We start from the raw sequence: 26,789 nt of genomic DNA, 5'->3' as shown, positions 1-26,789 counted from the left end.
TTATCTTCAGAGTAATTTATTACCAAAAAACATGTATTGCTATAAGACAGACACCAAGAATGATCATTTCTGTAATTCTCATCACATCAGAGACAAGATACTGATATTTAACATTTCCAATATCCTTGTTCTCCCATGACCTGAAAAGGCCAAACAAAACCCCCATATGTAGAATTTTCACACTTTAATATAAAATGTAAAATAACATTTTTAAATTTAAAGAGCAGGTGTGCTAAAGTTATATCTTTACATAGGATGACAGAGAAAATTCTTCACATACATGCTCAAGTAAATGCTATAGAAAACATGAAAGTGTTCCTTGCATCTTTCAATGGATAAAGCACACAGCAGCATCTAAATGGGCCATGATTTGAGAGGCACAGTGAGCTGGGGACACACTGTAGCTACAAGACAAGGTAAGGGTCCAGTCCTATGCACAGAACTTTAATGGAGTTACATGTGCAAGACCAGACTCTTCAAAACTTTGAGAGCTTCAGAAGGTGAGTTTGAGCTGTAGCAATAATATGATAGAACACTGTAGAAATGCAGACCCCACACACTCTGTGTTAAAAGCAATTATAAAATGTCACCATCAACCTCTGCACAACAAAATCTGTACAAATAATCCAGAATAATTTCCCTTTTTAAAAGCAATTTTTGCAAAAATAAAGGTTTCAAATTTAAAAAGAACTGAAATACAAACCTCCACTATGATTCAGACTTTGAAGTTTTATTTTAAAAGAACTGTCAAAGAATGTATCTTCTGATGCATTTTCTCTTTGCCTCTACTGTGATAACTATCAGACCCTTGTTCCTTGCAGTTTATAACAGCCGCTTCAATGGTAGACAAAAAATCTGTTTACTTACAAAAATATATAAGTCATCCGATAAACATACTAGGTTATTATTGTAGGGTTACTAATAAATCCTCAGCTACTTGTGAAGTCTGTAGAAAACTTGAAGGAACATCAGATCGTTAGCTACAGAAAAAAATGCATGTAAAGAATTACATGAAGTTTGCAAATAGATTAGGGAAAAGGGTAGTTCAAATTTCTTTGTCTACCGTACTAACATTGACAGTGTCCCTTTAATACACAGGGATACTTAAGATTAATTTAATAAATGTCAAAAGGGGAAAGAATGTCCCAAGACTAATTTAAAATTGACTACCCATGGTTTAAAAGAGAATCTGTTTTCACTGGAATAGTGGTCTGCTACTGCTCTCAGCATATTTTAGTACAGCATTGTATGCTTTAAAGATGGGTTAACAGTTTGGGTCACATTCTGCAGTCTTCATTTAGCTCTAATGCTGCAACTGGATCTGTGCAGGCCCCCTGAAGCCAAAGGGGCTAGATGCAGGCACAGAGATCCATCTGTGCAGATCCAGGTACAAGAGCAAGGCCTCTGTTTTATCCTAGTGCATGAAAGTGCACGTAGTTAGTGGCACAATGACAAGCAAGTTATTTTAGGTCATGGACTTCCTTCTGCGTCACTGTTGAATTAGCTCTTTAGCATGGTTTCAAAGTTCTCATTAAGCCCTAGATTCTGCCACCATTATTTACAATGAAGTTGGCTTCAATAGGATCACTCGCCAAGAGTCTGGCCTGATGAAATGAGGCTGTAAACATCTTAATCCTGAAATGTACTGACACTTGCAGCATCACATGGACATTACTCAACACACAGATGTTAGTGGCAGAATGTTCTCCACCCAAAACACACTTACATCATCTGGCATCAGACAGTTTCCAGAATATTTTTTTAAAGAAATTTAAACAGGCTGAAGGGAAACAGCAGCTCCTGCTATTCCACTGAGGGCTACATTGTGACTCAAGATACATATCTATGTAAGGGAATAAAAGCTCCTGTAAAGGCTCTGTACCGGCTACCCAGACCATAGGTCCCAAGCATTTAGGAGTAAGCAGGCACCACAAGCCCATAAGGAATCACAGCAACATGTTGCATCTCAGGAATACACAGGCAGCAACTCTGCGCATCTAGAACCAGAACGTAGAGACTTTAACCAGAGACCATGAAGATTAAGACTTGAGACCCTCTGCCAAACCATGTAACAATGACACAAAAGCCTCTCAGTAAAAGATATGTTACATGACAGATATCTGCTAAACAACCTACTGTCTGGTCAGCCCTGTCTACCAGCATGCTAACTTTTTAGAAAGACCAAGAATTTGAGACTCTATATATGGCTGCCGTTGTAGGAAAAATGAAAGTTGAAGGTCCTGTATATTCTACAGTTCACCAGGGCAGCTGGAAACGAGTAACAGAAAAGAGCAGATACAGACAGTATTGAAATTACTGGCATGCCTTGCTTTGCTTTGCAGTTTCACTGCTATTTAAAGCATACCATGGTTTTTATCAGGTATAATGTGTGTAGTTATAGTGGAGATCGTAGTGCTACTGCTGGGCGAGAAAATTCTCTCTTAACAAGCACCTATGTTTCCAGTATTACATTTTTTCTAAAAGCCTTAGCTGCCCCCAGGGTCTAGTCATGATCAACATCATCATGGGGGAGACAGACTCGAGTTTGGATTCCCAGCCTGGGAAACTGCCCTCCTGCTGGGTTTGCAGGAGAACGAGGAGGAAGAGGAGCTACTAGTTAGTGAATTGCTGTTACATTTTGGCGGAAGCCACTTGTATACCTTGCTAGGAATAGAGGAGGGAGAGGTTTTAGGAGTTTACACTTGGGAGCTTGGCATGGGGGAGTGAAGGGAGAGGGATTCCTGGGACATCTGGATCAACTGTCAGTCAAGTCATGTTCAAAATCAGCAAATGTAGCTTGGATGGGGGGTGGAGTTAACCTCTGACCAAAAAAATTGAGGATGCCCTTGTATTTTGACAGAGTGCAAACACCTGTCACTTGGTAACTGTACACAGTGCCACCTCAGAGCCATTAATGAGATGGGTTTGTAAGTTCAGTCTGGTTTCTAATACACTTTCCTTTTTCTTGTTTTAATTATCAGTACAGTATTGGTCTCTACGAGAAACCATTCTGTCTCACTGGTTCATGTCTTCCTGTCTAACAAGGGACATAAGGAAATCTGGTAATTTAGCCAGTGAGTTTCCTATAGGACAATGACTGTGCTAAGATATTGTTAATGATGTCTTAAAAAATTCTTCCTATGTGACCTAAGAGCCAAGCCTCTCTGTGTGTTGTACACAAGGGACAGAGTGTGTCACATTTGAAGTCAGCTAGCTCCAGTTTTTAGAACAGTGACAAACTGATCTCCATACAGGAGTATTCAACTGAAGTCCATTTTTAAAAGCATCCATAACAAATAAAGTCAATGCAAGAGAATGCTGTCACAGAATAGCAACTCCTACTACTATTGTAGAGAGAAATTTATGAAAAACACTTTAAGGTTTATCTGGGAGTCATTTATCTAGTGAGGACATTCAATGACTTTATAGCCCTCATACCAGAGGATTGAAAATCAAAATTAAACCTACTTTAGTGCAACACAGTGACAGTTACTGTCTACAAACCATGTATGCTGTGGTATTTCCACAAGCAGAACACGTGAACAATCAGGCCTTATCATTTCTGTAAAGCTGTGTTCTGATTGCCTGAAGCATGGCAATCCATTCCTGCAAGCCACGCAGATGCCATTTGCTATTTTCCCCCAAAATTTTTCTGTCCTATGAGCAATGAGCTAGTTTCCAATCCTCTGATCTGAATTTTTATTAACAATGACCAGCCAGCAAAGCAATCTTAGTGGTGGCACCAAATTCATTTTGTATATGATATAAGCAGCATTTTTCCAGAAATTCTTTTCATAAACATCTAAATTAAAAATGCTATAAAACATTTAAGACATCATAAATAAACTTATTCTAAAAAATCTTTTTTCAAGAAATCAATAAATAAAACCCATCCTTATTTGCTAGCACAAACAGGCTGGATCATAAAAGTGCTATAGAGAATCTCCAGAGACCTTGCTTGTTCCGTACTTAGTTGCTCAATGGTTTCCAAGGCAGAGCTTCTTGCTCTGGTGCTGCTGTTCATCTAGTGATTGTGTTTTCTGTACACCATCTAAAACACAAGATGTTTTAGAAGAATATTAAATATACATTAAACACTCAAATGTACTGTGACCATATCAGTGCTGTTGTAGCCATGTTGGTCTCAGTATATTAGAGAGAAAAGATGGTGAAGTGGGTCCAGTAACAGATATTAGTTCACCCTCTTCTTTCTGGGGATAATTAAGCAGACTCAAGCCCTAAGAGATACCTATATAAAGTATCAGGCAACTGAGAATTATGCAGCTATTGGTCCACTGAAAGAATGCTGGTGACATGCCAGCACATGCTGTTCGTATAGTCATTAGCACACAGTGATGGGAGTCGACAGCTCTAGATCAAAGTCTATCCTTTTTTATTTGGTATAACACATGGGTCTGAGTCTGGATCCAGGGCCTACACAGATCTTCTTTCATATGTACTCCAAGTTCCCAGGGAAGGCACAGGTCAATGCCTTTGCCACATTCCCAACTATGAATACTTGTTTACAGATTAGAGTGGGTTTAAAACTGCAATCAATTAATTAAAATATTTAATCTACTTTAGGACAGATAGACACTCTATGCAGGCACAGCATTGTGTGTGCACACAGCACTTTAGGATTCTCATACCTTGGGCTGAAAACAGAGATAGCACATTCAGTTTCAGCAAGGATAAGGGAGCACCTTTCCCCAGATGGAGGAGCTTACTCCACTTAAGCACAACCATTGTGAGGTAAGCAGGAATTTGGAGCAAATTTTTGAACTGCTCCGCTCCAGCTCCGAGCGAAAGCCTACCGGTCTGTGCTCCAGCTCCGGGCTCTGCTCCAAAGCCCTGGAGGTAAGTATACCGAGTGGCCCAGAATGGAGATGGTTAAAAACTCAAGAGCACCACATTAAAGGAATTAATATTTGGTAAATGACCTGTTGACAACAGCTGTCAAGCACTGGGACCTTATGCACCCCTCCTCAGCTAGGGTTGAAAATAGTTTAGTTCAGGGATCAGCAACCTTTCAGAAGTGCTGTGCTGAGTCTTCATTTATTGACGCTAATTTAAGGTTTTGTATACCAGTAATACATTTTAACTTTTTTAGAAGGTCTCTTTCTATAAGTCTATAATATATAACTCAACTACTGCTGTATGTCAAGTAAATAAGCTTCATTTAAAATTAAATTAAAATGCAGAGCCCCCTGGACCAGTGGCCAGGACCCAGGCAGTGTGAGTGCCACTGAAAATCATCTTGCGTGCTGCCTTCGGCACGCGTGCCATAGGTTCCCTACCCCTGGTTTAGTTATTGGGATTCTGCAGTGGTTAGCGAACACCCATGTAATATCTGATGAAATACCCTCAGAATTCCTGACCAAACCACCAAAGAAGAGAGTGCCCCTGAGAATCGATCTCAAATTTCACACAGACCTCAGTGCATGCTGGAGTTTAGTCAGTGCTCTGTGGCCTCTCACAGACCAGAAACAATCAGTGAAACTCCTAACTGTGTACATAGTATGCAGACTCAGCACTTTAAGTCAAGGTGTTCCCAGTTACCTGCTGGAACAAGATATCTAGCATGCCTTCTGCATTGTGTGTTACAAGTATTTTGGCTCTGTTTACACCATTTCCAAACCTGATTCAGAGGCATTCCAAGGGCTGACAGTTGATGCTAGTTTGTTGCAATGAATCATTTCTCCTAGTGCAGAAAGGGCCTTAGCATGACACTGACTTAATTCCTGTCTTTGGAAAGCGAGAGCTCGCTTGGCACATACACTTGCTTGGGGTTGAAGGAGTGGGAAACAGCTCACATTTAGTGATTGGGGGACCAACTGCCATTAAATGCAATGGAAATGAGAGTTGCCTGAGAAAAAGTGATTAAAAGTATTGATGAATTTTTTTATTTATAAAACGTGGACAGTGGTTTGAAGTTTTGAAAGCATTAAGTGACTTCAGAGCCCACATTTCACTGGAAGTCATTGGTACTTGTGCTCCAAGTCACTTGAAGGCTTTCCAAACACTCTCCCAATAGGATGGATTCATCAGTGCAAAAACTAGGATACTATGGATAACTTACATACCTGAATAAAGCACTACTGGATATTTATGTTGCGTGGGGGGTACCAGGTTTGTTTTTTTTAAATGAATACAGAGGTTTTATACTCATCACTAGTATCTAGCTGAAAGTTTAAAAAGGCATGTTGTGTGTCAGAATTTGAAAAGTGAGCTATAACCCTGCAAGTATTCAGGGTTTGTTTTCAAAATCTGTTGTATTTATTGCTTGTATGTAATTACTTACAACCTGTTACTACAAACACTTACTTTCTCTGGCTGTGGGCTCATGAACATCAGTGTGGGATGGGCTTAGTTGCCACTGTGAAAAAGAAAAAAAAGTTTCATTTATTCTAGAGGACAAAAACAAAGAATGAGAGGAAGAGGACGTTTGGGACATTACTTCATTTTAAGGAAGTGAGCTCCTCTGACACTATAAAACTACAAACAAGGATTACTTTCTTTTCACATGTCACATTTTGAAGGAAAAAACTACTGCTCTGTTAAAACCGTACGGCCACAGCTTCCACTTATGAGGCGGAATTGCCTGCCAGAATGGGAGAGTTGCACCAACATCCATGATCTTGAACACCTGCAAGACCCAGTGCCTCAGAACAGGCGCCTAGATCCACCTTCCATGCTATGCACTGTGACTCCTCCAAGAGCTATGTTCTTGAATGGGCCCTTCCAGTGGATACCTCCAACCCCATCCCAGTGTATGAAGAGGAGGGTTTGGAGGAGGTCACTTCATACAAAAATACCAACCGAGTTAGCAAATCTTATTTAAGGGAAAACTTTGTAGGGAGATACCATGGAGATACTCCCAGCTCTGTCTTTGGTCTGCCCCTTTTCACTTTGCAGAGTATGCACCATATACTGTCCCTTTAGACGGGCTTCCAAAGGATCAGGGGAGTATGCCATAGAGCCCTTCTCTTTCTTCTGTACATCTACTCCGTGTGCACATGCCCTGGCCTCCCCACATGGTAGCAGAGGGGACAATTGCACTCATAACAAAATACTGAAGATTAGAATCTTGGAGAGTGTGTCATATATATTTTCCTCAGCTCCCAGCCTGTTACCAAAAACCCAGATTTTGTGGGGAGGGTTGAAGACAGGACTGTATATAGTTAGGAAGGTCCCATTTTAACCTCCCAGAAGCACCTGGAAGCATTTATATTGGAAACTGATCTTCCAAGCTACCGAAGGCAGGAGAGGATTCTGTCTGAGCTTGTTGAATCTGGTCAAGTGGCAGGAGAGTTTTTAAAAACGGCCTATTAATAGCAAAATGCTCCTATTGAAAAAACTGTATCGGAAAGCTTGTCTACACTAGCACTTTTCCCATCACGGGTCTCACACTAGCACAGAAATGTTGCAAATACGAGTGTAGACAGAATGTAGGCATTTTTAGTCCCATCTCTTTGAACTCTGCTCCAAGCAGGATTAGGCAACATGACGGTAGAACTTCTACACCCTGTCTCCACAGCTCTCCTAATATTCCTGTACACTTGGAGACTTTTTTAAAAAAAAAAATCTGTAGGTTTTATCATTTACCGTAAATTTGCTAACGCCTTCAAGTTCACGAAACTTCATGTATGATATGTCTGCTTTCTTCTTTCCAACATCGACATCTCCTACATAGATTTGCTTGATGCCAGCACCTTTGATTAAAGGCACACATTCATCACAGGGACATTTTGTCACAAAAATCATGCTTCTCTCTTCTGGTTTTATTTCTTGACACCTAAAAGTAGTCAGAAAAAGATTCTGAAATTAAAAACATGACCATTCTGAATGGTGGTGATTTAGGCTTATGTAGGTGAGCAAAGAAATTCTGTTAATCATATTATAATCTGCTCTTTGGAGCAGGATTGTTATTCCTACCAAAGCACGTGGAAACAAGAGGACACATTTGTTAGGATTTGCTATCTGAATGACAAACACAGCACCGTTAAAGACTCAGTATTTACCGTTCTTCAGTGTTTCATTTCAGGACAATAATGTGGTTATGACAGGTGGCAGAGATGGTGACTGTTGAGTTTTAATAGTACCCATCACACAAGAATGAACAATTTAAGCCAAGTCCTTCATAGTTTTGAAGAATTCACAGAACCTACTTTATCTGTGAATGTTCAAATTTTACATCATGTTTAAATGTGTAGTTTGATTGTACATAGCACCTTTCATAATCACATCATGCTCTGCATCTATCAGTTATTCATCTCTGAACTGCCTTTTTCTTTTCTGATATTAGATTCATATACCTGAATGTCAAGGCGTTCTGTTCAGCATGTATGATGTATCTGAACTTTCTGATTTCTCTGTCTTTTTGTTTATCATCCATGTGTGGAAAATCAGCATATTCAGATCCAACAGGAAAGGCATTATAACCACAGCCCACAAAATACATGGCTCCTGTTCCATCACAGCTCTGCAAAAGTGAATCATCAAGATTGATTTAATATTCAGTCTATTTGAATATCTGTAGGGTGCTGCCCAATATACCTATATTTAATTCAGTGTTCAGATTCTGAGTTGTAGAAACTATGAGTTAAAGCTGGGCTTTCACTAGCAGTATATTGTGTGTGTGTAGTGGTGGGAGTTCATATATAATTTTTCTGTTTGTGTTATAATGTGACCATCTAGTGCCATCTATCTCCATATCCATCCATGATACTGGATGGTCACATTATAAAACACAAACAAAATAAATAATGCAAGTTATCCTCATTGGCTACTTCTCTTTGTAAGCAGACTGATAGTCATTCATACTTTTTGTTGCCTCTAAGTCATTAAGCCAATATGTGAGAGGAGGAAAGAGTAGCTACAGGATGAGCTCGAGATGCAAAAGCCTTTATTTGGCCATTGCATGGAGATCTATCAGATGGCAAACATGTTGATATAGTAAAGAAGTTAGCGGCTGAAGTTAGAATAGTTTGTGGCACAACTGATGACCAGAACGAAATAATCCAAACTGAGTGCTAGAAAATACATCATGGAATAATCTTGCACTTACAGGAGGACTCACTACCTCTTTTAATAGAGTAAGAATAATCAAAGATGGAAGAGACCTATGAAATGAGCTGTAGTACAATGAAGTTTATGCCTGGGCATGAAAAGAAAAGGAGAGTAATAACATTCTACATTTATCTTTCTAGTGCCATGTGAGGAACCAAGGCATAAAATCTGAGGCTAAAGTTCTGTGACTCAAGTTGAGGTTCCAGTCCTTATTTTGCTCTGTAAATTAATTAGTCACTAAATAGATGGGGTTCTCAAAAAGTACTGCTCCACTGAAGAGCAGCTAGAACCAAGAAAGCAAACTGAAGCAGGAGAAACAGCAGAGAGATATATCTATGATTAGTTAAGATCCTTTTCCACAGAAGTAAAATAACCTGTCATTCTCATACATCCAGCACTGCTATAGTTATTTGCTGTTGCATCACAACAGTATAGCTCAGTACCTGAATGCATTTTGTCTAGGTTTCCCATTTATTAGTCAATGCTGCACATTAGTATATGCCTTGTTTTGGCATTTTCCCATTCCCTCAAACCCTACTCTGAGCCAAAGAAGGTACGTTCCCCAGACATTTGCTGCAAAAAGTCCAGTGCGGCGTAACACTACAGTTGCATCAAACAAGGATTCGTCAGGTAAACTGTTGCCCTTTGACTTCTCTAGGGGAGAACTGAATAGTGACATTGTTGAACAGCACATGTTGCTGGATTAGTAGTACTGGCAAAGCTTTGTAGCTAGGACACCTGGAATGACCGTAGTTTTGTTACTATGGAGTCTAACAGATGAGAAGCGAGACACAAACATTGTGGCATTTACCAACTCAATCATACTAATCCATCTTGACAGCCTAATTATCAACCAAAAGTTAATTTAGTTACCAGAGAATAAAAAAATGCAGTTTTTAGTAACATAATGCATAAACACCTCTCTTTTACAAAGTAATATAGTCAATTCTGAGCAAAATTGAAGTACAAACTGCCAGTGTGAGACAAAGTGACAATTTTTCCATACTCACAGATTTTCCTTCTGCCCAAATAACAGCTCCAACACCTGTTTTGTGATCCTCTAAAATATAGAAGGTATGAGAAGTAATAAGTAATAGGCACTTTTGTAGAAAACTTCCATTTGGAAATCTGACAGCATTACCTAACAATTAATGAATGACGCCTCATGGCACATTGAGAGGTATTAGCTCCACTTTGCTGATAGGGAAAATGAGGCACAGAAAGATCAAGAAACTTACCAAAGGTTTGCAAGTCTATGACAAAGACAAGAACAGAATGCAGCCCTCCTGACTCAGGCCTGTGTCTTTTCCCAACACCTTAGCTGACTAAATAATGTAATTACTTTACAGTGTGGAGAGATTAAGCACTGGGTCTCTTTTGACAGTTATTAGATACTACTAAGGCAAAGTGTGCTAAGAAGATAGCTACTTAGAAACACTAGGTGCTTTGTGATTATTGGCTTTGGCCACCCTACACAAAGGAAAGGACTTTGTGTTGGGAATCTAGCTCATAGCACCAAGGAGTTTAATGGATGGCAGAAGATCACTTGGAAACTTAAAAAAGAAAAAAGAATTAATCAAAGTGTATTTAAAAGACAACTTTTTTAATAGCCACATACAGAATCAAGCTCTAGTACAGTAGAGTTTTGTAGGCTCTCTCACACACTATCCAGGAGTTTGAACAGAACTTTCATTTAAGTTATTTGAAAGTCTTCCAAGGTATTTCTGACTGGAGGCATTTTAACTGGTTAAAAATGGGGTGTGCTATGGCGATAAAGAACATTATGGCATTCAGTACACAACGCTTCAACCAGTGCTGTTCCAATTAACTATCTCCCAGTGTTCTTGGTGCCATGCAGAATTCAGCACTTACAGGGGGACTTTCCTGCCAAAGAAATGTTTTTACTAGGTCTTACAAATTATTGACACGTTTTTCTTAGTTATTCCTATATATTAGCCAGCATGAATTGTTCTCCTTCCTTTTATCCCCTTTTTACCACATGGTATAACTAATGCTACAGGTCTATTTCAATATCAGTTAACATAGGATTAGGATGTCACTGCAGGCCTAAATAGGACAAGCTGGGTTGGACATAATAAACACTTATCCAGACAAATATCTGCAATTAATAAAGGTAAAACAGAAGACCAATTTGTGGCTGTAAACCTTCTTCCTCAAGTTTTATATCCCCCCTTACCTGAATCAATCAGTGTTCTTTGTTTAGATAAATTGGATGATGTTCTCTGGTTTATAAGATGGTCATCATATTGTGGTCTAAAACTGAGTCCAAAGGGCTATGCAGCCCAGGCTTGAGTCATCGCCAGGTTACAGGGAGTTGCCTCAACTTATCCTGGCATGTGCTCCCTACTTTGATCCTTTTCTCTCTCTATTCTGTGCCAACCCTGCCTCCTAACTTTTCAAAATGAGTATTCTTTCAAAGGGCACAATTTGAAAAAAAGCATAAAGCCAGGCTACAAAACTATGTTTAGGCATCTAAATAAATGGTTTGGTTTTCAAAGTGCTTAGCGCCCAGCAGCTTCTTTTGACTTAAAGTTGCAACTGTAACTGAGGGCAGAATTGGAACTTTAAATAAATAAAATTTTTCAGAGGGAGGTAAGAGAGCTAGAGCAGGAGTTTTAAAAATATGTAATTTAAAGAAAATTCTTGATTACGGCTCTAGAGTTGGTTGAAAGGATACAAGACACATGGGTGCCACATATGCTGTGGGCATAGGGATGGAGAGTTCCTGTTAGCTAATACCTATCATTCTTAGATATTTCCCTATTTTATAGTTATTGAGGAACATGCAGACAGATGCCAGACCTGAACAGCATCCCAAGCCCAAACCACTATATGCACATCACTCATCAATTCAAAAATTGGTGCTGGAAGTGTAGGAAGAGCTGATTTACCGATCCGAATTGAATGGAATTCCTTTGCTTTTGTAGAAGTGCCACCAGAGTCACTTGAAAGAAAGGACAGATTTCTGGAAGGAATTCCTCTTGCTGTTCTGGAGGCACGGAAGCCTCGAGGGTAATTAGGAACTAGACAAAAGAACTTTCTAAACCTTCCTGGGCCCAATTACATGCAAATACCAGAAATCTGCCTCAGATTCCCTGGAAGAGAGGCTGGAATAATGAACCAAATTTTGCCCACCTGTACATGGGTGGAGTGCCCATTAATTTAGATGGTTACACTAGCTTATGTCAGTGCTGCACTTGGTTTTGGGGAGCAGTGGTTTACCTGCAGAAGGAAGTATGGGAAATACCCTTCCCGTAAAAATTATATAGTGCCAGCCAGGACATCTATGTCCTTCTCCATGGATCTTCCTGGGGTTTGCATGTCATTTATTTAATATAACACTAATTATGACATTATCAAGACCTCTGATGGTTACACCATTTCCAGGACTTTCACAAATACATTAAAGCATAAACTGTATGTTTCGTGGCTCTCAACTGTGCAGGTGGCAGGATGTAGAGGGTTAAGGGGCTTATGGTATATGATACCAGGAAAAATGAATAGTTTGTGCTTCTTGAAGCCAATCTTATGTAAAAACCCAAAGAGTTATGCCGAGGTCTCTTGCACACTAAGGAAACTTAGAAATGGCAAGGAACAGGAGGCTGGATGAAAGATCCACAGGTTAAAGGTGATATGACTTAATATAAGAAAGTTTTCCTGCGTCCTTTGTCCAACAAACATTCTCTAAGTCCGAGGAGACACTTAGGCTATCTAGTACCAATGCATACACACTATGAAATAACCCTAAAGTGTGCAGATCTCTAGGTACTTGGCTCTCTCTAGAAGTTACCCTACTGCCATCTGTTATTTTTCGCCCTTGTCCTATAGAACAAAAGATGGAAGGAAAAAAAAAAAAAAAAAAAACCCCCACAAACCATACTTTGCTCCAGGAAACCAAACATCTGAGTCAGTCAAACCGATTTTCTTAATCACATCAGTGACTCATGGGGACTAATGATGTGATAGGTGTCAGAGAAAGAATTCTAAATGCGATGAGATCTCTTCACAAAACAGGATGTACAAGTTTAATTGCGAGGTAGTCTAAGTAGGGGAGTGACCACTCAATACTTATTAAATGTGGCCAGACCAAGAAAGGATAGAATCATAATATAAGGATTAATTACATCATTTTTTCGATGAAACTCATTTGTTATTTTGATAGTTTTTTAAAGTAGTTGGATAAAAAATAATTCTATCAGGACCAACATTTTGGATGATTTTCGAAACCAACTAATTATAATTATTAATTAGAAAAAAAAAGACCAACACTTGTGAGGCAATCATAGTAACTTAACCAGATTTAAGGATAGGAGCAAAAAAGAGTAAGTGAAATTCGACAATTTAAGCCTTCTATGAGGGTTATAGATGTATACGATTCGAATCGATTTTTTTCTCAGAGCCTGCAATAGTGCAAAGGAATTTTAGTCCTAACTGGGCAATAGCACAAGTCTGCATTTAAAGTTAGCTAGAGGAATAGGGATATAGAAATCATTGTATCCAAAGGAGGTCAAAGTCAATTCATTGAGCTCTGTCCGAGAGTAACAAAAAAAAAAAAAAAAAAAGTATCCTGTCTTCCTACAAACTCCAGAATCTTTGCAAGTCCAATGGTCAGTTGTCAAGTGTGTAGTGACTATCACTACTAAACAATGGGAACAGGAAAATGCTGTTACACAAAATTAACTAATATTCTGCTAGTGGGTAATGAACAGATATGGAAGAGCATCTCTATTTCTGTTTACTATTATTTTCTATTTAAGTGTGTATAACATGCTTACCACAATGCCAACTAATCACCTTTTTGTCAACAGGTGACACCTAGTGTTCCTATATAAAAGATCTTGCAGGGGCTCCAATAAATTATATAACATCGTAATCTTTCAGATAGGGGGTGCACATGCTGGCTGAGGCTTTGCCAGTGTAGAATTGCACTGTGAAAGCTCCTTCCATCTGAAGAGCTCAAAACCTTTTACAAACATTAATGAAGGCCCCTTGGGAGGTACTCTAAGTGGCACCCCCACTTTACAGATGTAGGAACTGAGGCACAGAGCAGGTAAGTACCTTGCTCACGGTCAGATGGGAAGTGTTTGGCACTGCCAGAAATTTAACCAGGGCTCCTGACTTCCAGTCCCATGATCACAAGACTGGCTTCTCTCCCATTCACATAGAAACTCACCAGTTCGGTACGCCAGTAACCTGGCTTGTATCATACAGTGCCTTGCAATTTCTTGGGGCAAACTTTGATGGTGCATGTCATTTGTCTGTTGCGATCCATTACAATAAAATCCAAAATGGCCGAAGGTAGGGACACTGGCAGCTACTGTGGCCAAAAGCAGGATAAGATCTTTCATATTTTGCCTAAGATTGCTAAAATACGGATTTTCGCAGAGGTTCTCCAGACCCATAGTCATCAATATTTGCTTGTGCATTCCTTCATTTGAAATTAGGAATAAACTTTCATACTCCTTTATTTTTTCTTGTCTACACTCAGTATAAAAGTCAGTGTTATACCCAGACAGAGTTTTTGCAATTTTTTGAATGAAATCACACTTGTAGGTGGTTTCCTCTACAAACTGCACCATATCACATACTAAAGGCTGAAGCAAGAGACACACACGAGCTCGACTATTTGATTTCAATCTTTCTACTGCTTTGGCATCTAGCTTTGCATCTTCAGTACTGGTAGGGTTGGAGGCTTCATTCTGCAAACTTATTTCAGGATCTGCAGGCCAATAAGAAATTCTGTTCACTCCAGCTGAAACAGAAGATACACATGGTTAACAGGAAGTGTGCAAACACTGGTGTTAAAAACATTATCATAGAATATTGCATTTTGACCCTTTTAACAACAAGGAGTGGGTGTTCTTCAAACTGCATTTGAGCATCATATGTGCTGGCAAATATCAGCATCAAGGGGTTATTGTGTCTTAGATTAGCTAGTTTCGCTTCTATTATACTTTTACAGTTCTGGCAACCAAAAGGCCAAGATGCACCATCTCCAATACACTGAAGCTAACCGTTTTCTAGATTGTAAGCTCGTCAGGGCAGGGACTCCTTACTTTTATGTCTTGTACCACCTGACCACATTGCCAGTGCATAACAAAAAAACAGATTCTTATACTGGTGCCCTAGGTGGTGAAAAGCAAGGGCTGCTGAAGAACAGCGCAGTCAGTCCACACCACACAAAGACGAAGAATGTGACCTGTGAAATGCACTTGGTCTTCATCTTAAATGGAAAAGGAATTTCAAAGAACTGCATCTGAATTCCACACCAACTCACATTCCTCTTTGCTGCAGTTAATACTTAGCATGCAATTGGATCTTCTGGGAAAATTACAGGTAGGCAAGCAGAATGTAACTACCTGGGATAAAACTAACCAGGACTCCCAGGTTAACACTGCTACCCTTGCAGTGGTCCAAGGCCTCAGTTTTATGTTCAAGTAATGAACACAGTACTGCCACCTAACAGTACTCGAGACACGAGTGCCTACTGGCTCAGTGGAAAGAGTCCCACTTCCTGAATCACCAACTGCAGAATAGAGACATTTACTACTGGTTTTCCCTATTGAAAATATCAAGGCTTACTATGCAAACCAATGAGGTAAACATTTACATACAGAACTGGGGCAATCCCCAGGGAGTATGAGTTTTCTGTATACTGTCAGTCATAAGTAGCAAAACATCTAAATTGACATGTTTACCCTTTCCATACTACAGTCTGTAACTTACCATTTACAATCATTTTTAAACAAGTTGAACATGGTTTTCTGGAAAAATAAAGATCACAGTTTTTAAGCCTTGATCCATGTTTAATCAGAGCAATTTGACCAGCATGTAAGTCTGCACTGGAGCAATGTAGACCAACCATTTTTATATTTTTCACTACGACCAAGCCAGTCTTCTTTACCTATATAAAAAGTACATTATTAATTTTTGTGACAGATTAAAAGTTCATAATGATGCCATAGCTCACTCAGTGTGTTCCACAAAGAACGGACTTAACTACATGCAGCATTGCACTTCTTTGCATTTTGGGCTATGATAATGCAGTGATGGTCAAAACATGTTTCATGATCCCAGGATATTGGAGAGAGAAAGTGGATTTATCAGACCAAATTCCACTGGTGAAAGAGACAAGCTTTTGAGCTGCACAGAGCTCTTCTTCGGGTCTAGGAAAGGTATGCGAAGTGTCACAGGGGGGAGGTATAGCTCAGTGGTTTGAGCACTGGCCTACTAAACCCAGGGTTGTGAATTCAATCCTTGAGGGTGCCACTTAGGGAACTGGGTTTAAAAAAAAAAACAACAAAAAAAAAACAACAACAAAAAAACTGGGGATTTGTCCTGCTTTGAGCAGGGGGTTGGACTAGATGATCTCCTGAAGTCCCTTCCAACCCTGATATTCTATAATTGTCTACGAAATACAAGGAGGACTACTTATGCTAAACAATCTGTTCCATCTTGTATTTAGCTGTGACACTGTGTAGCTTGAAAGCTTGTCTCTTGCACCAACAGAAGCTGGTCCAATAAAAGATAGTACCTCATGCACTTTGTCTCTCAGAGATTAATCAGCAGATACATCTCTTGGTTACATTTCCTTTAGGCAGTGCTGTTCATTATAGGTCTCGGAAGTACATGCTAATCTTTTTTAGTCATTCTACTCATCTAACAAATCCCATAACAAACTTCCAGTCAAAACACATGAAATCTTACTGTCTTTTTCTGGGGCAGATTATCCCCTGAAAATCCACACAGAGGATGGGACATCCCACAAACTTCCAGTCAGTATCTTTTGAATCATTCCATCTGAGTGAGGTTCATCTCCCTCCCTTCCAGCCACAGAAGCTAAAACCATGGCTCAAGGGAGGTGTGTGGAAAGGCCAGGATACAGCCTCCAATCCTAGTCATTGGCTACATTCTTGAATCCTCTCTGTTGCACAGTGAACCCTCCATGTAAGAATGCTGATGAATTCAACACTCTTATTCACTCTCCCAGGACTGAGGATGAAGTTATGCTAGGGAACATCTGAACTTCCAGCACTAGTTCTGCCTCTCCTCATTTGCACAGGCTAATCTCCACAGAGGCTTCCTGGGGAATCAGGAAGACAAATCCTCCCTTTGTACATTGCAGGCAACATTTGCTACATCTGGATCATCTGTGTTTGTGGAAAAATAGGAGACAGCCTAGCCCAATGAAATTTTTCTAATAATGGCCATAATGGTGTTACAGCTACTAAGAGTGAGAACTGAAAGACTACAGTTGCTTAAGATTTATGAAGAAATTCCATTGTTAGTGATAGTTATATATCTGGGATTTTTGTACAGCCCCATGTAGCTGCCTACCACCTGTCCTCTCCTAGTCACTTTGGGTTTGCCTTTGGGTTCAAACTTCATAAGGAGCCCATATCTCTATCATAGGCAGAATCAGAAGAGTGGGTTTGAATACCCTAGAACAGCAAGTTAGTTAAATTTGGAACCTAACTTTGAGGCTTGGGTCAGATTTCTAATTACCACCAATTTTTATTTTACCCTCCTTTTCTTGTTCTAGTTTATACATGAGCTGTATTGAAGTTTCCCCTTCAAGCAGTTTAAATGAAGAAAAAACATTTACACTTGTGTGAAAGTATTGGCACTAGACTAGAGGAGTACCTTAAGATTTATCTTGACTCCATTAGGTGGTATATAGGTATGCAATGTATAAAAAGTTAATTATTTTTACAGAAGAGTAATAAAGTCCTTGATCCCAAAGGGATCACTTAGAGAGAACCCTGTAACAAGGTGCTTACAAAAAACACCTCAAATTTGAAGCATCGCTGTCTTTCAGTTATCCAGGGGACCAGCTGACACAGATAAATACCCTTTTCACTAACACCCAGATATTCTAGCCTTAAAAAGGTGCAATGGACATTTCAAATGGCTCCATGCATCTACTATTCACTCAAGAGTTTGGTTTTTAAACGACAGTTTCCTATAACTATATAAGAAGGTTTGTGTTTTAAAGAAGAGTCTGCTCTGTCGATAGGATCCATGTTTTTAAGCCCCAATTGAGTGAACCATTGGCCAGCTTGGTGGACTACAGGAAAATCCATGGATGTAGACTCCAAAACAAAATCATAATGTTTTCCATAACACTACATCAGCACACACCCTCTTAACATCTGAGTAAGGTATAGACAGTTCAAGAAATCATCACATGGCAACACATCAGAACATGTGCTGAAAAATACAGGGAACCACCAGTCTCAAGAGATTCTTTAGCATTTCAGCCCAATTTTTTAGATCTGGGCCACCATTCTGTCACATTTATAACTGCATTCCTATCTTTCTAATTTAATATCTGTCAGCAAATACCAAGCCTCTTTTGAGATCATACGACCAAAGTTAATGTTGCTGACTGGAATTACTTATCTATTGTAGTATGTAGGACATCTCAATTCTTTTATGCTATACCATTTATAGTACCTTAGACAGAAGACCATTTACAATGATCTTATTGTTTGAACAAGGTTTGGATATAAACAAAAGTATGTAACTACATTTAAGTTTAGATGGTGAATAGATAGCATTCTTCAATTTTTGCTCTCAGGTTCTGCTTTTATTCCTCCTGCCATTTATTACAGAAGAAAAAATGGTCAGAAATACAATCAATACAATTTTTGTACTTTTAAAAAGTACCTGGAAAGTATTTATTATATGTGTAAATGATAACACACAATAGTCTGGTTAAGTGTATTCACAGACGAAGTGTTAGCATCTTATTCAGGAAGGACAACTAAACTGCAAGCAATATATTTTACCTGCGATTTGTTTTGCTGTTCAACTGGGGGAAACAGTTCCATCAAGAGACTGAACAAAGTGAAAAGATTGACTTTGGAAAGCCTTGGTGTTTGACCTGTCATCAGAAAAAAAGATGAAAGATAAATATTAACTGATAAAGATCATGTATTGCTTTAATGACTAAGACTCATAACTGGTGTTCTATAGTGTAGGTAGAAAAAGATGGAATACCTTGCTTAATACACACTGGACGGTAGTGTAGCTTAAATTTGGCCCCCAAATTAAATTTTGTAAAAACAAGCATTATAAAGCCAATGACTAATATTGATGTTTCCTCTACAGAAAATGTGGTAAGTTGTTTTACACTAGCATGTACTCAATATATAATTTTTCTAAATTTACACACATGTAATTCAAATACAACTGTAATAAATAAAGAAATTGTTCCATTAATATAAGTAAAAACAGTAAAATAAATATGCAGAATTTAAAATTCAAACACTGCAACAGTATGATCTTGAAAGTGAAAACAAAGTCAGTGATTTCTCCTAATTTTATTACCAAAACTGAAAAGCAAAGAACAAGCCAAACTGTGACTTTTGTTTTTAAAATAAAGAATTCCTTCACACTTTTAATGACCTAAACATTACTTTAAGCATCTACCATGAAAACTTTCCCTAGTCCTGTAGATCAAGCAATGGAAGAGCTAGTGAGGCATTATAACCACACGATGGCCACTAGTAATAATAGTGCCTACATTCATCTCTCCCCAACACCAGCCCCACAGATCACCATGCTTTCTGATATTTCCATCAAATTAAGCAAGAAGGAAATGAAACAAATTTTGGCAGAAAATATGATCAGATGCAAATAAACTACAAAGATTTCCTAGAAATTCTACACCAGCCATGGTAGAGCCTAGCGGATCTTTTGCTTCTATTATTGCCATGGTAAATCCCACTACACAGGACTTTTCTGGAACACAAATTGCATTGTCTACCCAGCTGTGTATAATGTGAGGAACTGGTAACACACTTTTCACAGAAGTCATCCCACTTGTGAGGGGAAAGCAGCAACCATACATTGAGTCCCACTGAATTTGGCACATTCATGGAGAAATGCACATTTAATGTGCTGAAAGAAATCTGAGTCACCTCCTGTGAGTCAGACACATGCCTTTAACAAGTGGTGAAAGATAGCGAAGTTGCTAGGTGCTCTTGGGTAACAGACTTGTTACCATCACCACCACCACCAATGAAACTAGTAAAATGTACCACACAGTTTGGTCAATTCTCAAGAAACCATTTTTGGGTCTAGCAGATCTTACAAACTACAGCCTGGTGTGGAATATTCAATTTCTGATCAAGATAACCATGAAATTAGGAAAGAGTCACCCCCAAACACATCTATCCACCACCAATATCTGGGACTCCTTCTATTCAATATCCAGACCTGGTCTTGAAACATACAGTTCTGGTAGTGCTGATGGATGTCCTCCCCCTATACACAGACAGGAGGATATCTTGGGACTGTCTATAGCAGGGGTCGGCAACATTTCAGAAGTGGCGTGCCGAGTCTTCATTTATACATTCTAATTGAAGGTTTCGCGTGCCAGTAATGCATTGTAATGTTTTTAGAAGGTCTCTTTTTAGAAGTCTATAATCTATAACTAAACTATTGTTGTATGTAAAGTAAATAAGGTTTTTAACGTTTAAGACACTTCATTTAAAATGCAGAGCGCTCCAGATTGGTGGCCAGGACCTGGACAGTGTGAGTGCCACTGAAAATCAGCTTGCGTGCCGCCTTCGTCATGTGTGCCATAGGTTGCCTACCCCTGGTCTATAGCATTTACACAGTTGGCACAGAATACTACTATTTTGCCTCAGAAACAATAGCTCTGATATGCTTCCATTCCCTCCTTTAGGGATGCTTGGAAAGCTGTGATGAGTAAATGCTCCTCTATGCTTCAGAGCAGTCAGTCATCTGTGAAGTCCCACAAGGCTCAATCCTTTCTCCCATCTTTTTTAACACCTATGGGAAGGAAGGTGAAAAAAATGAAAGCAAGAAGGGATAGAAAAGGGAATTTGTATTTATTTATTTTAAAAACAACCCTAACTGTCTCAGGGAAAGTAGGAAGAACAACTAGACCAGTGGCCTATTTTTATGTTGATTATCTCGGGGCAGGGGGTAGAGGAAGAATGTGGGCATTTGGATACTGTAGCGATGGGTGCTGTTATGTGAATCCAGATAGAGAGACAAGTAGGTAAAGAAATGTGTTTGCATACAATCCAATATAACTGACCTTTTAAACAACAGTTTATTTCTAGAGTTCTCTCCACAGAAGAATCACAAATTACATCACAGCTAATTAGAATCAATGCAAACATAAGTAATGTGTGCACATTACAGCAACAATCACAGAATCATAGGACTGGAAGGGACCTTGAGAGGTCATTTAGTCTAGTCCCTGCACTCATGGCAGGACTATATAATCTAGACCATTGCTGACAGGTGTTTGTCTAACCTGCTCTTAAAATTCCCCAATGATGGAGATTCCACAACCTTCCTAGGCAATTTATTTCAGTGCTTAACCATCCCGACAGTTAGTAAGTTTCTCCTAATGTCCAACCTAACCTGCCATTACTGCAATTTAAGCCCACTGCTTCTTGTCCTATCCTCAAAGGTTCAAAAGAACAATTTTTCTCCCTCTTCCTCATGATAACCTTTTACGTACCTGAAAACTGTTATCATGTCCCTTCTCAGTCTTCTCTTTTCCAGACTAAACAAACCCCATTTTTTCAATCTTCCCTCACAGGTCATGTTTTCTAGACCTTTAATCATTTTTGTTGATCTTCTCTGGACTCTCTCCAATTTGTCCAAATCTTTCCTGAAATGTGGTGCCCATAACTGGATACAATACTCCAGTTGAGGCCTAATCAGCACAGAGTAGAGCAGAATAATTACTTCTAATGTCTTGCTTACAATACTCCTGCTAATACATCCCAGAATAATGTTCACTTTTTTTGCAACAGTGTTACATTGTTGACTCATATTTAGCCTGTGATCCACTATGACCTCCAGATCCCTTTCTGCAGTACTTCATCCTAGGTACTCATTCTATTTTGTATGTGTGCAACTGATTGTTCCTTCCTAAATGGAGTACTTTGCATTGGTCTTATGAATTTTATCCTATTTACTTCAGACCGTTTCTCCATTTTGTCCAGATCATTTTGGATTTAATCCTATCCTCCAAAGTATTTTTGACCTCTTCCAGCTTGGTATCATATGCAATTATAAGCATACTCTCTATGCCATTATCTAAATCATTAAATGAAAATATTGAACAGAAGTGGACCCCAAAACTGATCCTGAGGGACTCCAATTGTTATGAAATATATAAAAGTGTGAGGAAATTCCTGTTCTCACATTTTCAAAAAGAAAAACAAAACAGTTCCAATAGGTCTACTCTTCATGTATTTTGGCTTGTAGAGTTTTATCCATTAATTATATTTCTATTGCATTTATGAATTTCAGAGCCCTCTTGTGGTCAGATCATATATATTCCTTATAGATGGTAAACAAAACTGTGCAGCACATGGATAGTTGTATTACATGTTTGAAATGCAATTCCAAATATCTGTTTAAGCTGGACCTTAAACATATTGTGACCTGATTTTCAGAGGTGCTGAACACTGCAACCCACCTAAGTTAATGTCAGTTTGAATCATAGAATATCAGGGTTGGAAGGACTTCAGGAGGTCATCAGTCCAACCTCCTGCACAAAGCAGGACCAATCTCCAACTAAATCATCCAGCCAAGGCTTTGTCAAGCCTGACCTTAAAAAACCTTTAAGGAAGGAGTTCCATCACCACCTTAGGTAACGCCTTCCAGAGCTTCACCACCCTTCTAATGAAAATGCTTTTCCTAATATCCAACCTAAACCTCCCCCACTGCAACTTGAGACCATTACTCCTTGTTCTGTCATCAGTACCACTGAGAACAGTCTAGATCATCCTCTTGGAACCCCTTTCAGGTAGTTTGAAAGCAGCTATCAATTCCTCCTCATTCTTCTCTTCTGCAGACTAACAATCCCAGTTCCAGCCTCTCCTCATAAGTCATGTGCTCCAGCCCCCATCATTGTTGTTGCCTTCCGCTGGACTCTTTCCATATTTCCCATCTTTCTTATAGTGGTGGGGCCCAAAACTGGACACACTACTCCAGATGAGCCTCACCATGCCGAATAGAGGGGAATGATCACGTCTCTCAATCTGCTGGAATTGCCCTTACGTATACAGCCAAAATGCTGTTAGTCTTCTTGGCAATAAGGGCACACTCTTGACTCATATCAGCTTCCTTCCACTGTAATCCCTAGGCCTTTTCTGCAGAACTGCCACCTAGCCACTCGGTCCCTAGTCTGTAGCAGTGCATGAGATTCTTCCATCCTAAGTGTAGGACTCTGCACTTGTCCTTGTTGAACCTCATCAGATTTCTTTTGGCCCAATCCTCTAATTTGTCTAGGTCCCTCTGTATGCTATCCCTACCCTCCAGCATCTACCACTCCTCCCAGTTTAGTGTCATCTGGAAACTTGCTGAGGGTGCAGTCCACGCCATCCTCCAGATCATTAATGAAGATATTGAACAAAACCAGCACCAAGTCTGACCCTTGGGCCACTCCGTTTGATACCAGCTGCCAGCTAGACATGGAGTCATTGATCACTACCCACTGAGCCTGATGATCTAGCCAGCTTTCTATCCATCTTATAATTTGTTCATCCAGCCCATAGTTCTTTAACTTGCTGACAAGAATACTGTGGGAGAAGGTATCAAAAACTTTGCTAAAATCAAGGAATAACATGTCCACTGCTTTCTCCTCATCCACAGAGCCAGTTACCTCATCATGGAAGGCAATTAGATTAGTCAGGCATGACTCGCCCTTGGTGAAACTATGCTGACTGTTCCTGATCACTTTCTTCTCCTCGAAGCGCTTCAGAACTGATTCCTTGAGGACCTGCTGCATGATTTTTCCAGGGACTGAGGTGAGGCTGACTAGCCTGTAGTTCCCCGGATCCTCCTCCTTCCTTTTTTGCAAGAGTTCAGAACCTTTGAAAAATCAAACCACTTTTTTTTTTTGTAACTGCTGCCAATGTATATTTATTGAAAGTGAACTTTGCAGGTGTATCAAAGCACCATCATCCTCCCAAATAATCCTGAGGATGCTGATCTCATCCCCACTACAAGATTCAGCAAAAGCAGTGTCAAAGGGCAATTCCTGGCTAGAATATTAGTCTTAGGAATGATAGAAGCCAAGCTTTGAGTCACATAAAATGTCATCCAGGAAGTAACACTATCCTTCATTTCGGTATCACTCATCAGCAGGGAAAACAAATGCTTGTTATTCAATTCCCAGGGTTTACACTAGCTGAAAGAGAACCAAGGCTGGACAGAAAGTTTTCTTCCCATCTATACCCATCCTAAGGACTGGGTTTCTGGGAGAAATTCAAGCAGAAGGGAGACTGGTTCTCTTCTTAAGCAGAGCTTTAGCAGCACCATCTTTAGCTCCCATGGTGCTCAGGCAGCATTAGTGTGGTATTCATGGGCAGTCTGCACATACACCTTACTCCCCCTGCTACGTTTGAGTCACAAACCCTGTAAGGGAAAATTTGAAGCCAATCAAAATTAGTTTCAGTTAGAATTTCATAATACTCTTGCAAGGTTATTTTGCAAAACCTCTATTTGGGCCCTGTTATAGGTGAATCATGCCTATAACATATAGGCATATAAAGGCATATGTTATAGGCATATAAAGGCATATTTAGATTTTCACACATGGCTAGAGTAAGTGTTCAGGTATCATTTGGTCTTTGGATTTAATAAAGGCATTTATGATTGAATTGGTGTCATGGTAATATCCTGTATTAATAATAATTCCAACAGTGTTACTTTTAAGAAAAGGAACATTTCATAATTAAGTACACAGGCCATAAAACCCAGTTAAGACATACAATACAAGGAAAAAAATAAAACTAGATTTCAAACTCAAGTAAGTAGTACTGGCTTAGCAGGAAACCATAAAAATAAAATTTAGTGGGAAACACCCATAGTTAGTAATGCTAGGAAAACTTCAAGAAGAATGATGGGAAAAATCTCTGAGCCATCCTGCCAGAGGAGCAGTCAGCAGGCAGAAATAGACTTACAAACTCCCTAATGAGTGTCTCAAAAGATAATAGATGGCTAAGTGACATTTCTAATCATAAAATAATTTAAGTGTATTTATCATGTAAAAAAAGAACTACAAAGGAAGATCCGCTAACATATGTGAGAATATATACTCCTACACTTAAAGCTCTTGCAATAACAAATTAGGATCAGTTACCTAGAAAAGATTTTACCATAGCGTAAACTAAAATGAGATTATAATTAGAAAAGATGGCGAAGAGATAAGGGAGTGGAGGGAAAGAGAGAACACAGTCATCCACAGATCTTGTTTTCCAGGGTATTCTTCTGTCTTCTATGTATTTACATATTGAACAGTAAGCTTTTTGAAAATGGGACTCAGTTAACATGCTGTCCATGTCCCAGCTGGGGGAGCCTCCTCCACTGTAGTCATAGATTTTAAGGACCACTAGAGTGACCTGCTTAACACAAGCCAAGAACCTCACCCAATGATTTCTCTATCAAGCCTAAAACTGCTGTTTGAACTACAGCCATGGGTGAAAGTAAAATTGAAAAACTTACCAGTACAGGGGACCCGGAAGGGGTGGGGGTGGGGCTGGCTCTGCCCCCACCCCCCATAAGGGCTGAGGGTCAGCATCCCCTAGCCAGCCCTTCCAGGCTGCCTGGCCCATGCCACCCAGGGCTCCAGCGGTGATTTAAAGGGCCCAGGGCTCCAGATGTTGCTGCCACTACTGTAGCAGCAGCCGGAGCCCTGGGCCCTTTTAAATTGTTGGCCCTGGGGCAGCTAGTCCTTTTGTCCCCCACACTGGCAGCCGGGGGGGGGGGCAGGGGCAAAAGTGGCAGGGACGATAAAACGTTGCTGCTAGGGACTCGGAAGTCTCAACGACAGGGGGTGGGGGCGCAAAAGTGGCAACAAAGTTAAAGTAAGGTCGCAGGGGCAGCGGCCAGTACCGGCAGCCACTTTTTACCAGTACGCCATATCAGACCGCACCGCTTTACTTTCACCACTGACTACAGCACATCTGTTAGAAAGACACACAACCCTAACTGATCAACTTCTAGTGATGGAGGACACCAAGGAGCTGGGGAGTAGGTTCCAGTTTGGGGAGGGCAGGTAAATGGGATAGAAGGGGACTCTTGCCGGATCTGCTGCCAGGCTCAGTCCTGGAGGCATGGAAAGATCCCACTTATCTGTCAACCTGGGTATCGAGGGCAGGCTGTCCTCTGGGGATACACAACAGAGAAGCTCTCACCTGACATGCTGTCGGTCCGGGACTAGGGGTGGGGCAGTCCCAGCAGAAAGGACACTGAGGGGCACTCACCCGGCACGCTGTCGGTCTGGGTGTGGGGGAGGGGCGATCCCAGGTGCAGGGGCGCTCACCTGACACGCTGTCGGTCTGGGAGTGGGGAAGGGGCGATCCCAGGTGCAGGGGCGCTCACCCGGCACGCTGTCGGGGTGGGGGAGGGGCGCTCACCTGACACGCTGTCGGTCTGGGGGTGGGGGAGGGGCGCTCACCTGACACGCTGTCGGTCTGGGTGCCCGCGGTGCTGACTCTCCGCCCTGCCGCCACTTGTCCATCGCCCGGACCCTCCGCACTTTGCATCGGTCTCGCTGGCCTCAGCCGCCCGTTAGCGGCTCGAGCGGCACCGGCGACTCAGCTCCGCCCCACATAACTGCTGTGGCAACAAACCCCCGTCAACGAGCTAGCGCGGCGCAAGCTCTTGCGTCAGCATCTTTACGTCATCATGAAGCT

At 40.4% G+C, this 26,789-nt stretch overlaps 1 protein-coding gene across 5 annotated transcripts; it reads right to left on the bottom strand.

Annotated features, from left to right (window-relative positions):
* CDADC1 (cytidine and dCMP deaminase domain containing 1) lies at positions 1 to 26,789 on the bottom strand. Of its 5 annotated transcripts, XM_075061600.1 has the most exons (10): positions 26,552 to 26,770; positions 18,882 to 18,976; positions 15,953 to 15,994; positions 15,817 to 15,854; positions 14,264 to 14,842; positions 10,080 to 10,129; positions 8,316 to 8,482; positions 7,606 to 7,795; positions 6,325 to 6,376; positions 1 to 4,051 (listed from the first exon to the last, which is right to left on the bottom strand). In XM_075061600.1, exons 4-10 carry the CDS (start codon positions 15,827 to 15,829, stop codon positions 3,978 to 3,980), a joined length of 1,125 nt encoding a protein of 374 aa, XP_074917701.1. In that variant the 5' UTR covers positions 15,830 to 15,854; positions 15,953 to 15,994; positions 18,882 to 18,976; positions 26,552 to 26,770; the 3' UTR covers positions 1 to 3,977. The 5 variants fall into 5 exon arrangements, with proteins under 5 accessions (XP_074917701.1, XP_032621221.1, XP_032621223.1 ...); XM_032765330.2 differs by having other exon boundaries at positions 15,817 to 15,994; positions 26,552 to 26,789; XM_032765332.2 differs by lacking the exon at positions 26,552 to 26,770 and adding an exon at positions 26,417 to 26,436 and having other exon boundaries at positions 15,817 to 15,994.

This window comes from Chelonoidis abingdonii, chromosome 1 (assembly GCF_003597395.2).
Source record: "Chelonoidis abingdonii isolate Lonesome George chromosome 1, CheloAbing_2.0, whole genome shotgun sequence".
Classification (NCBI taxonomy): domain Eukaryota; kingdom Metazoa; phylum Chordata; order Testudines; family Testudinidae; genus Chelonoidis; species Chelonoidis abingdonii.
The sequence above is the reverse complement of the archived record's forward strand: the minus strand, read 5'-3'. Positions and strand labels throughout refer to the sequence as shown.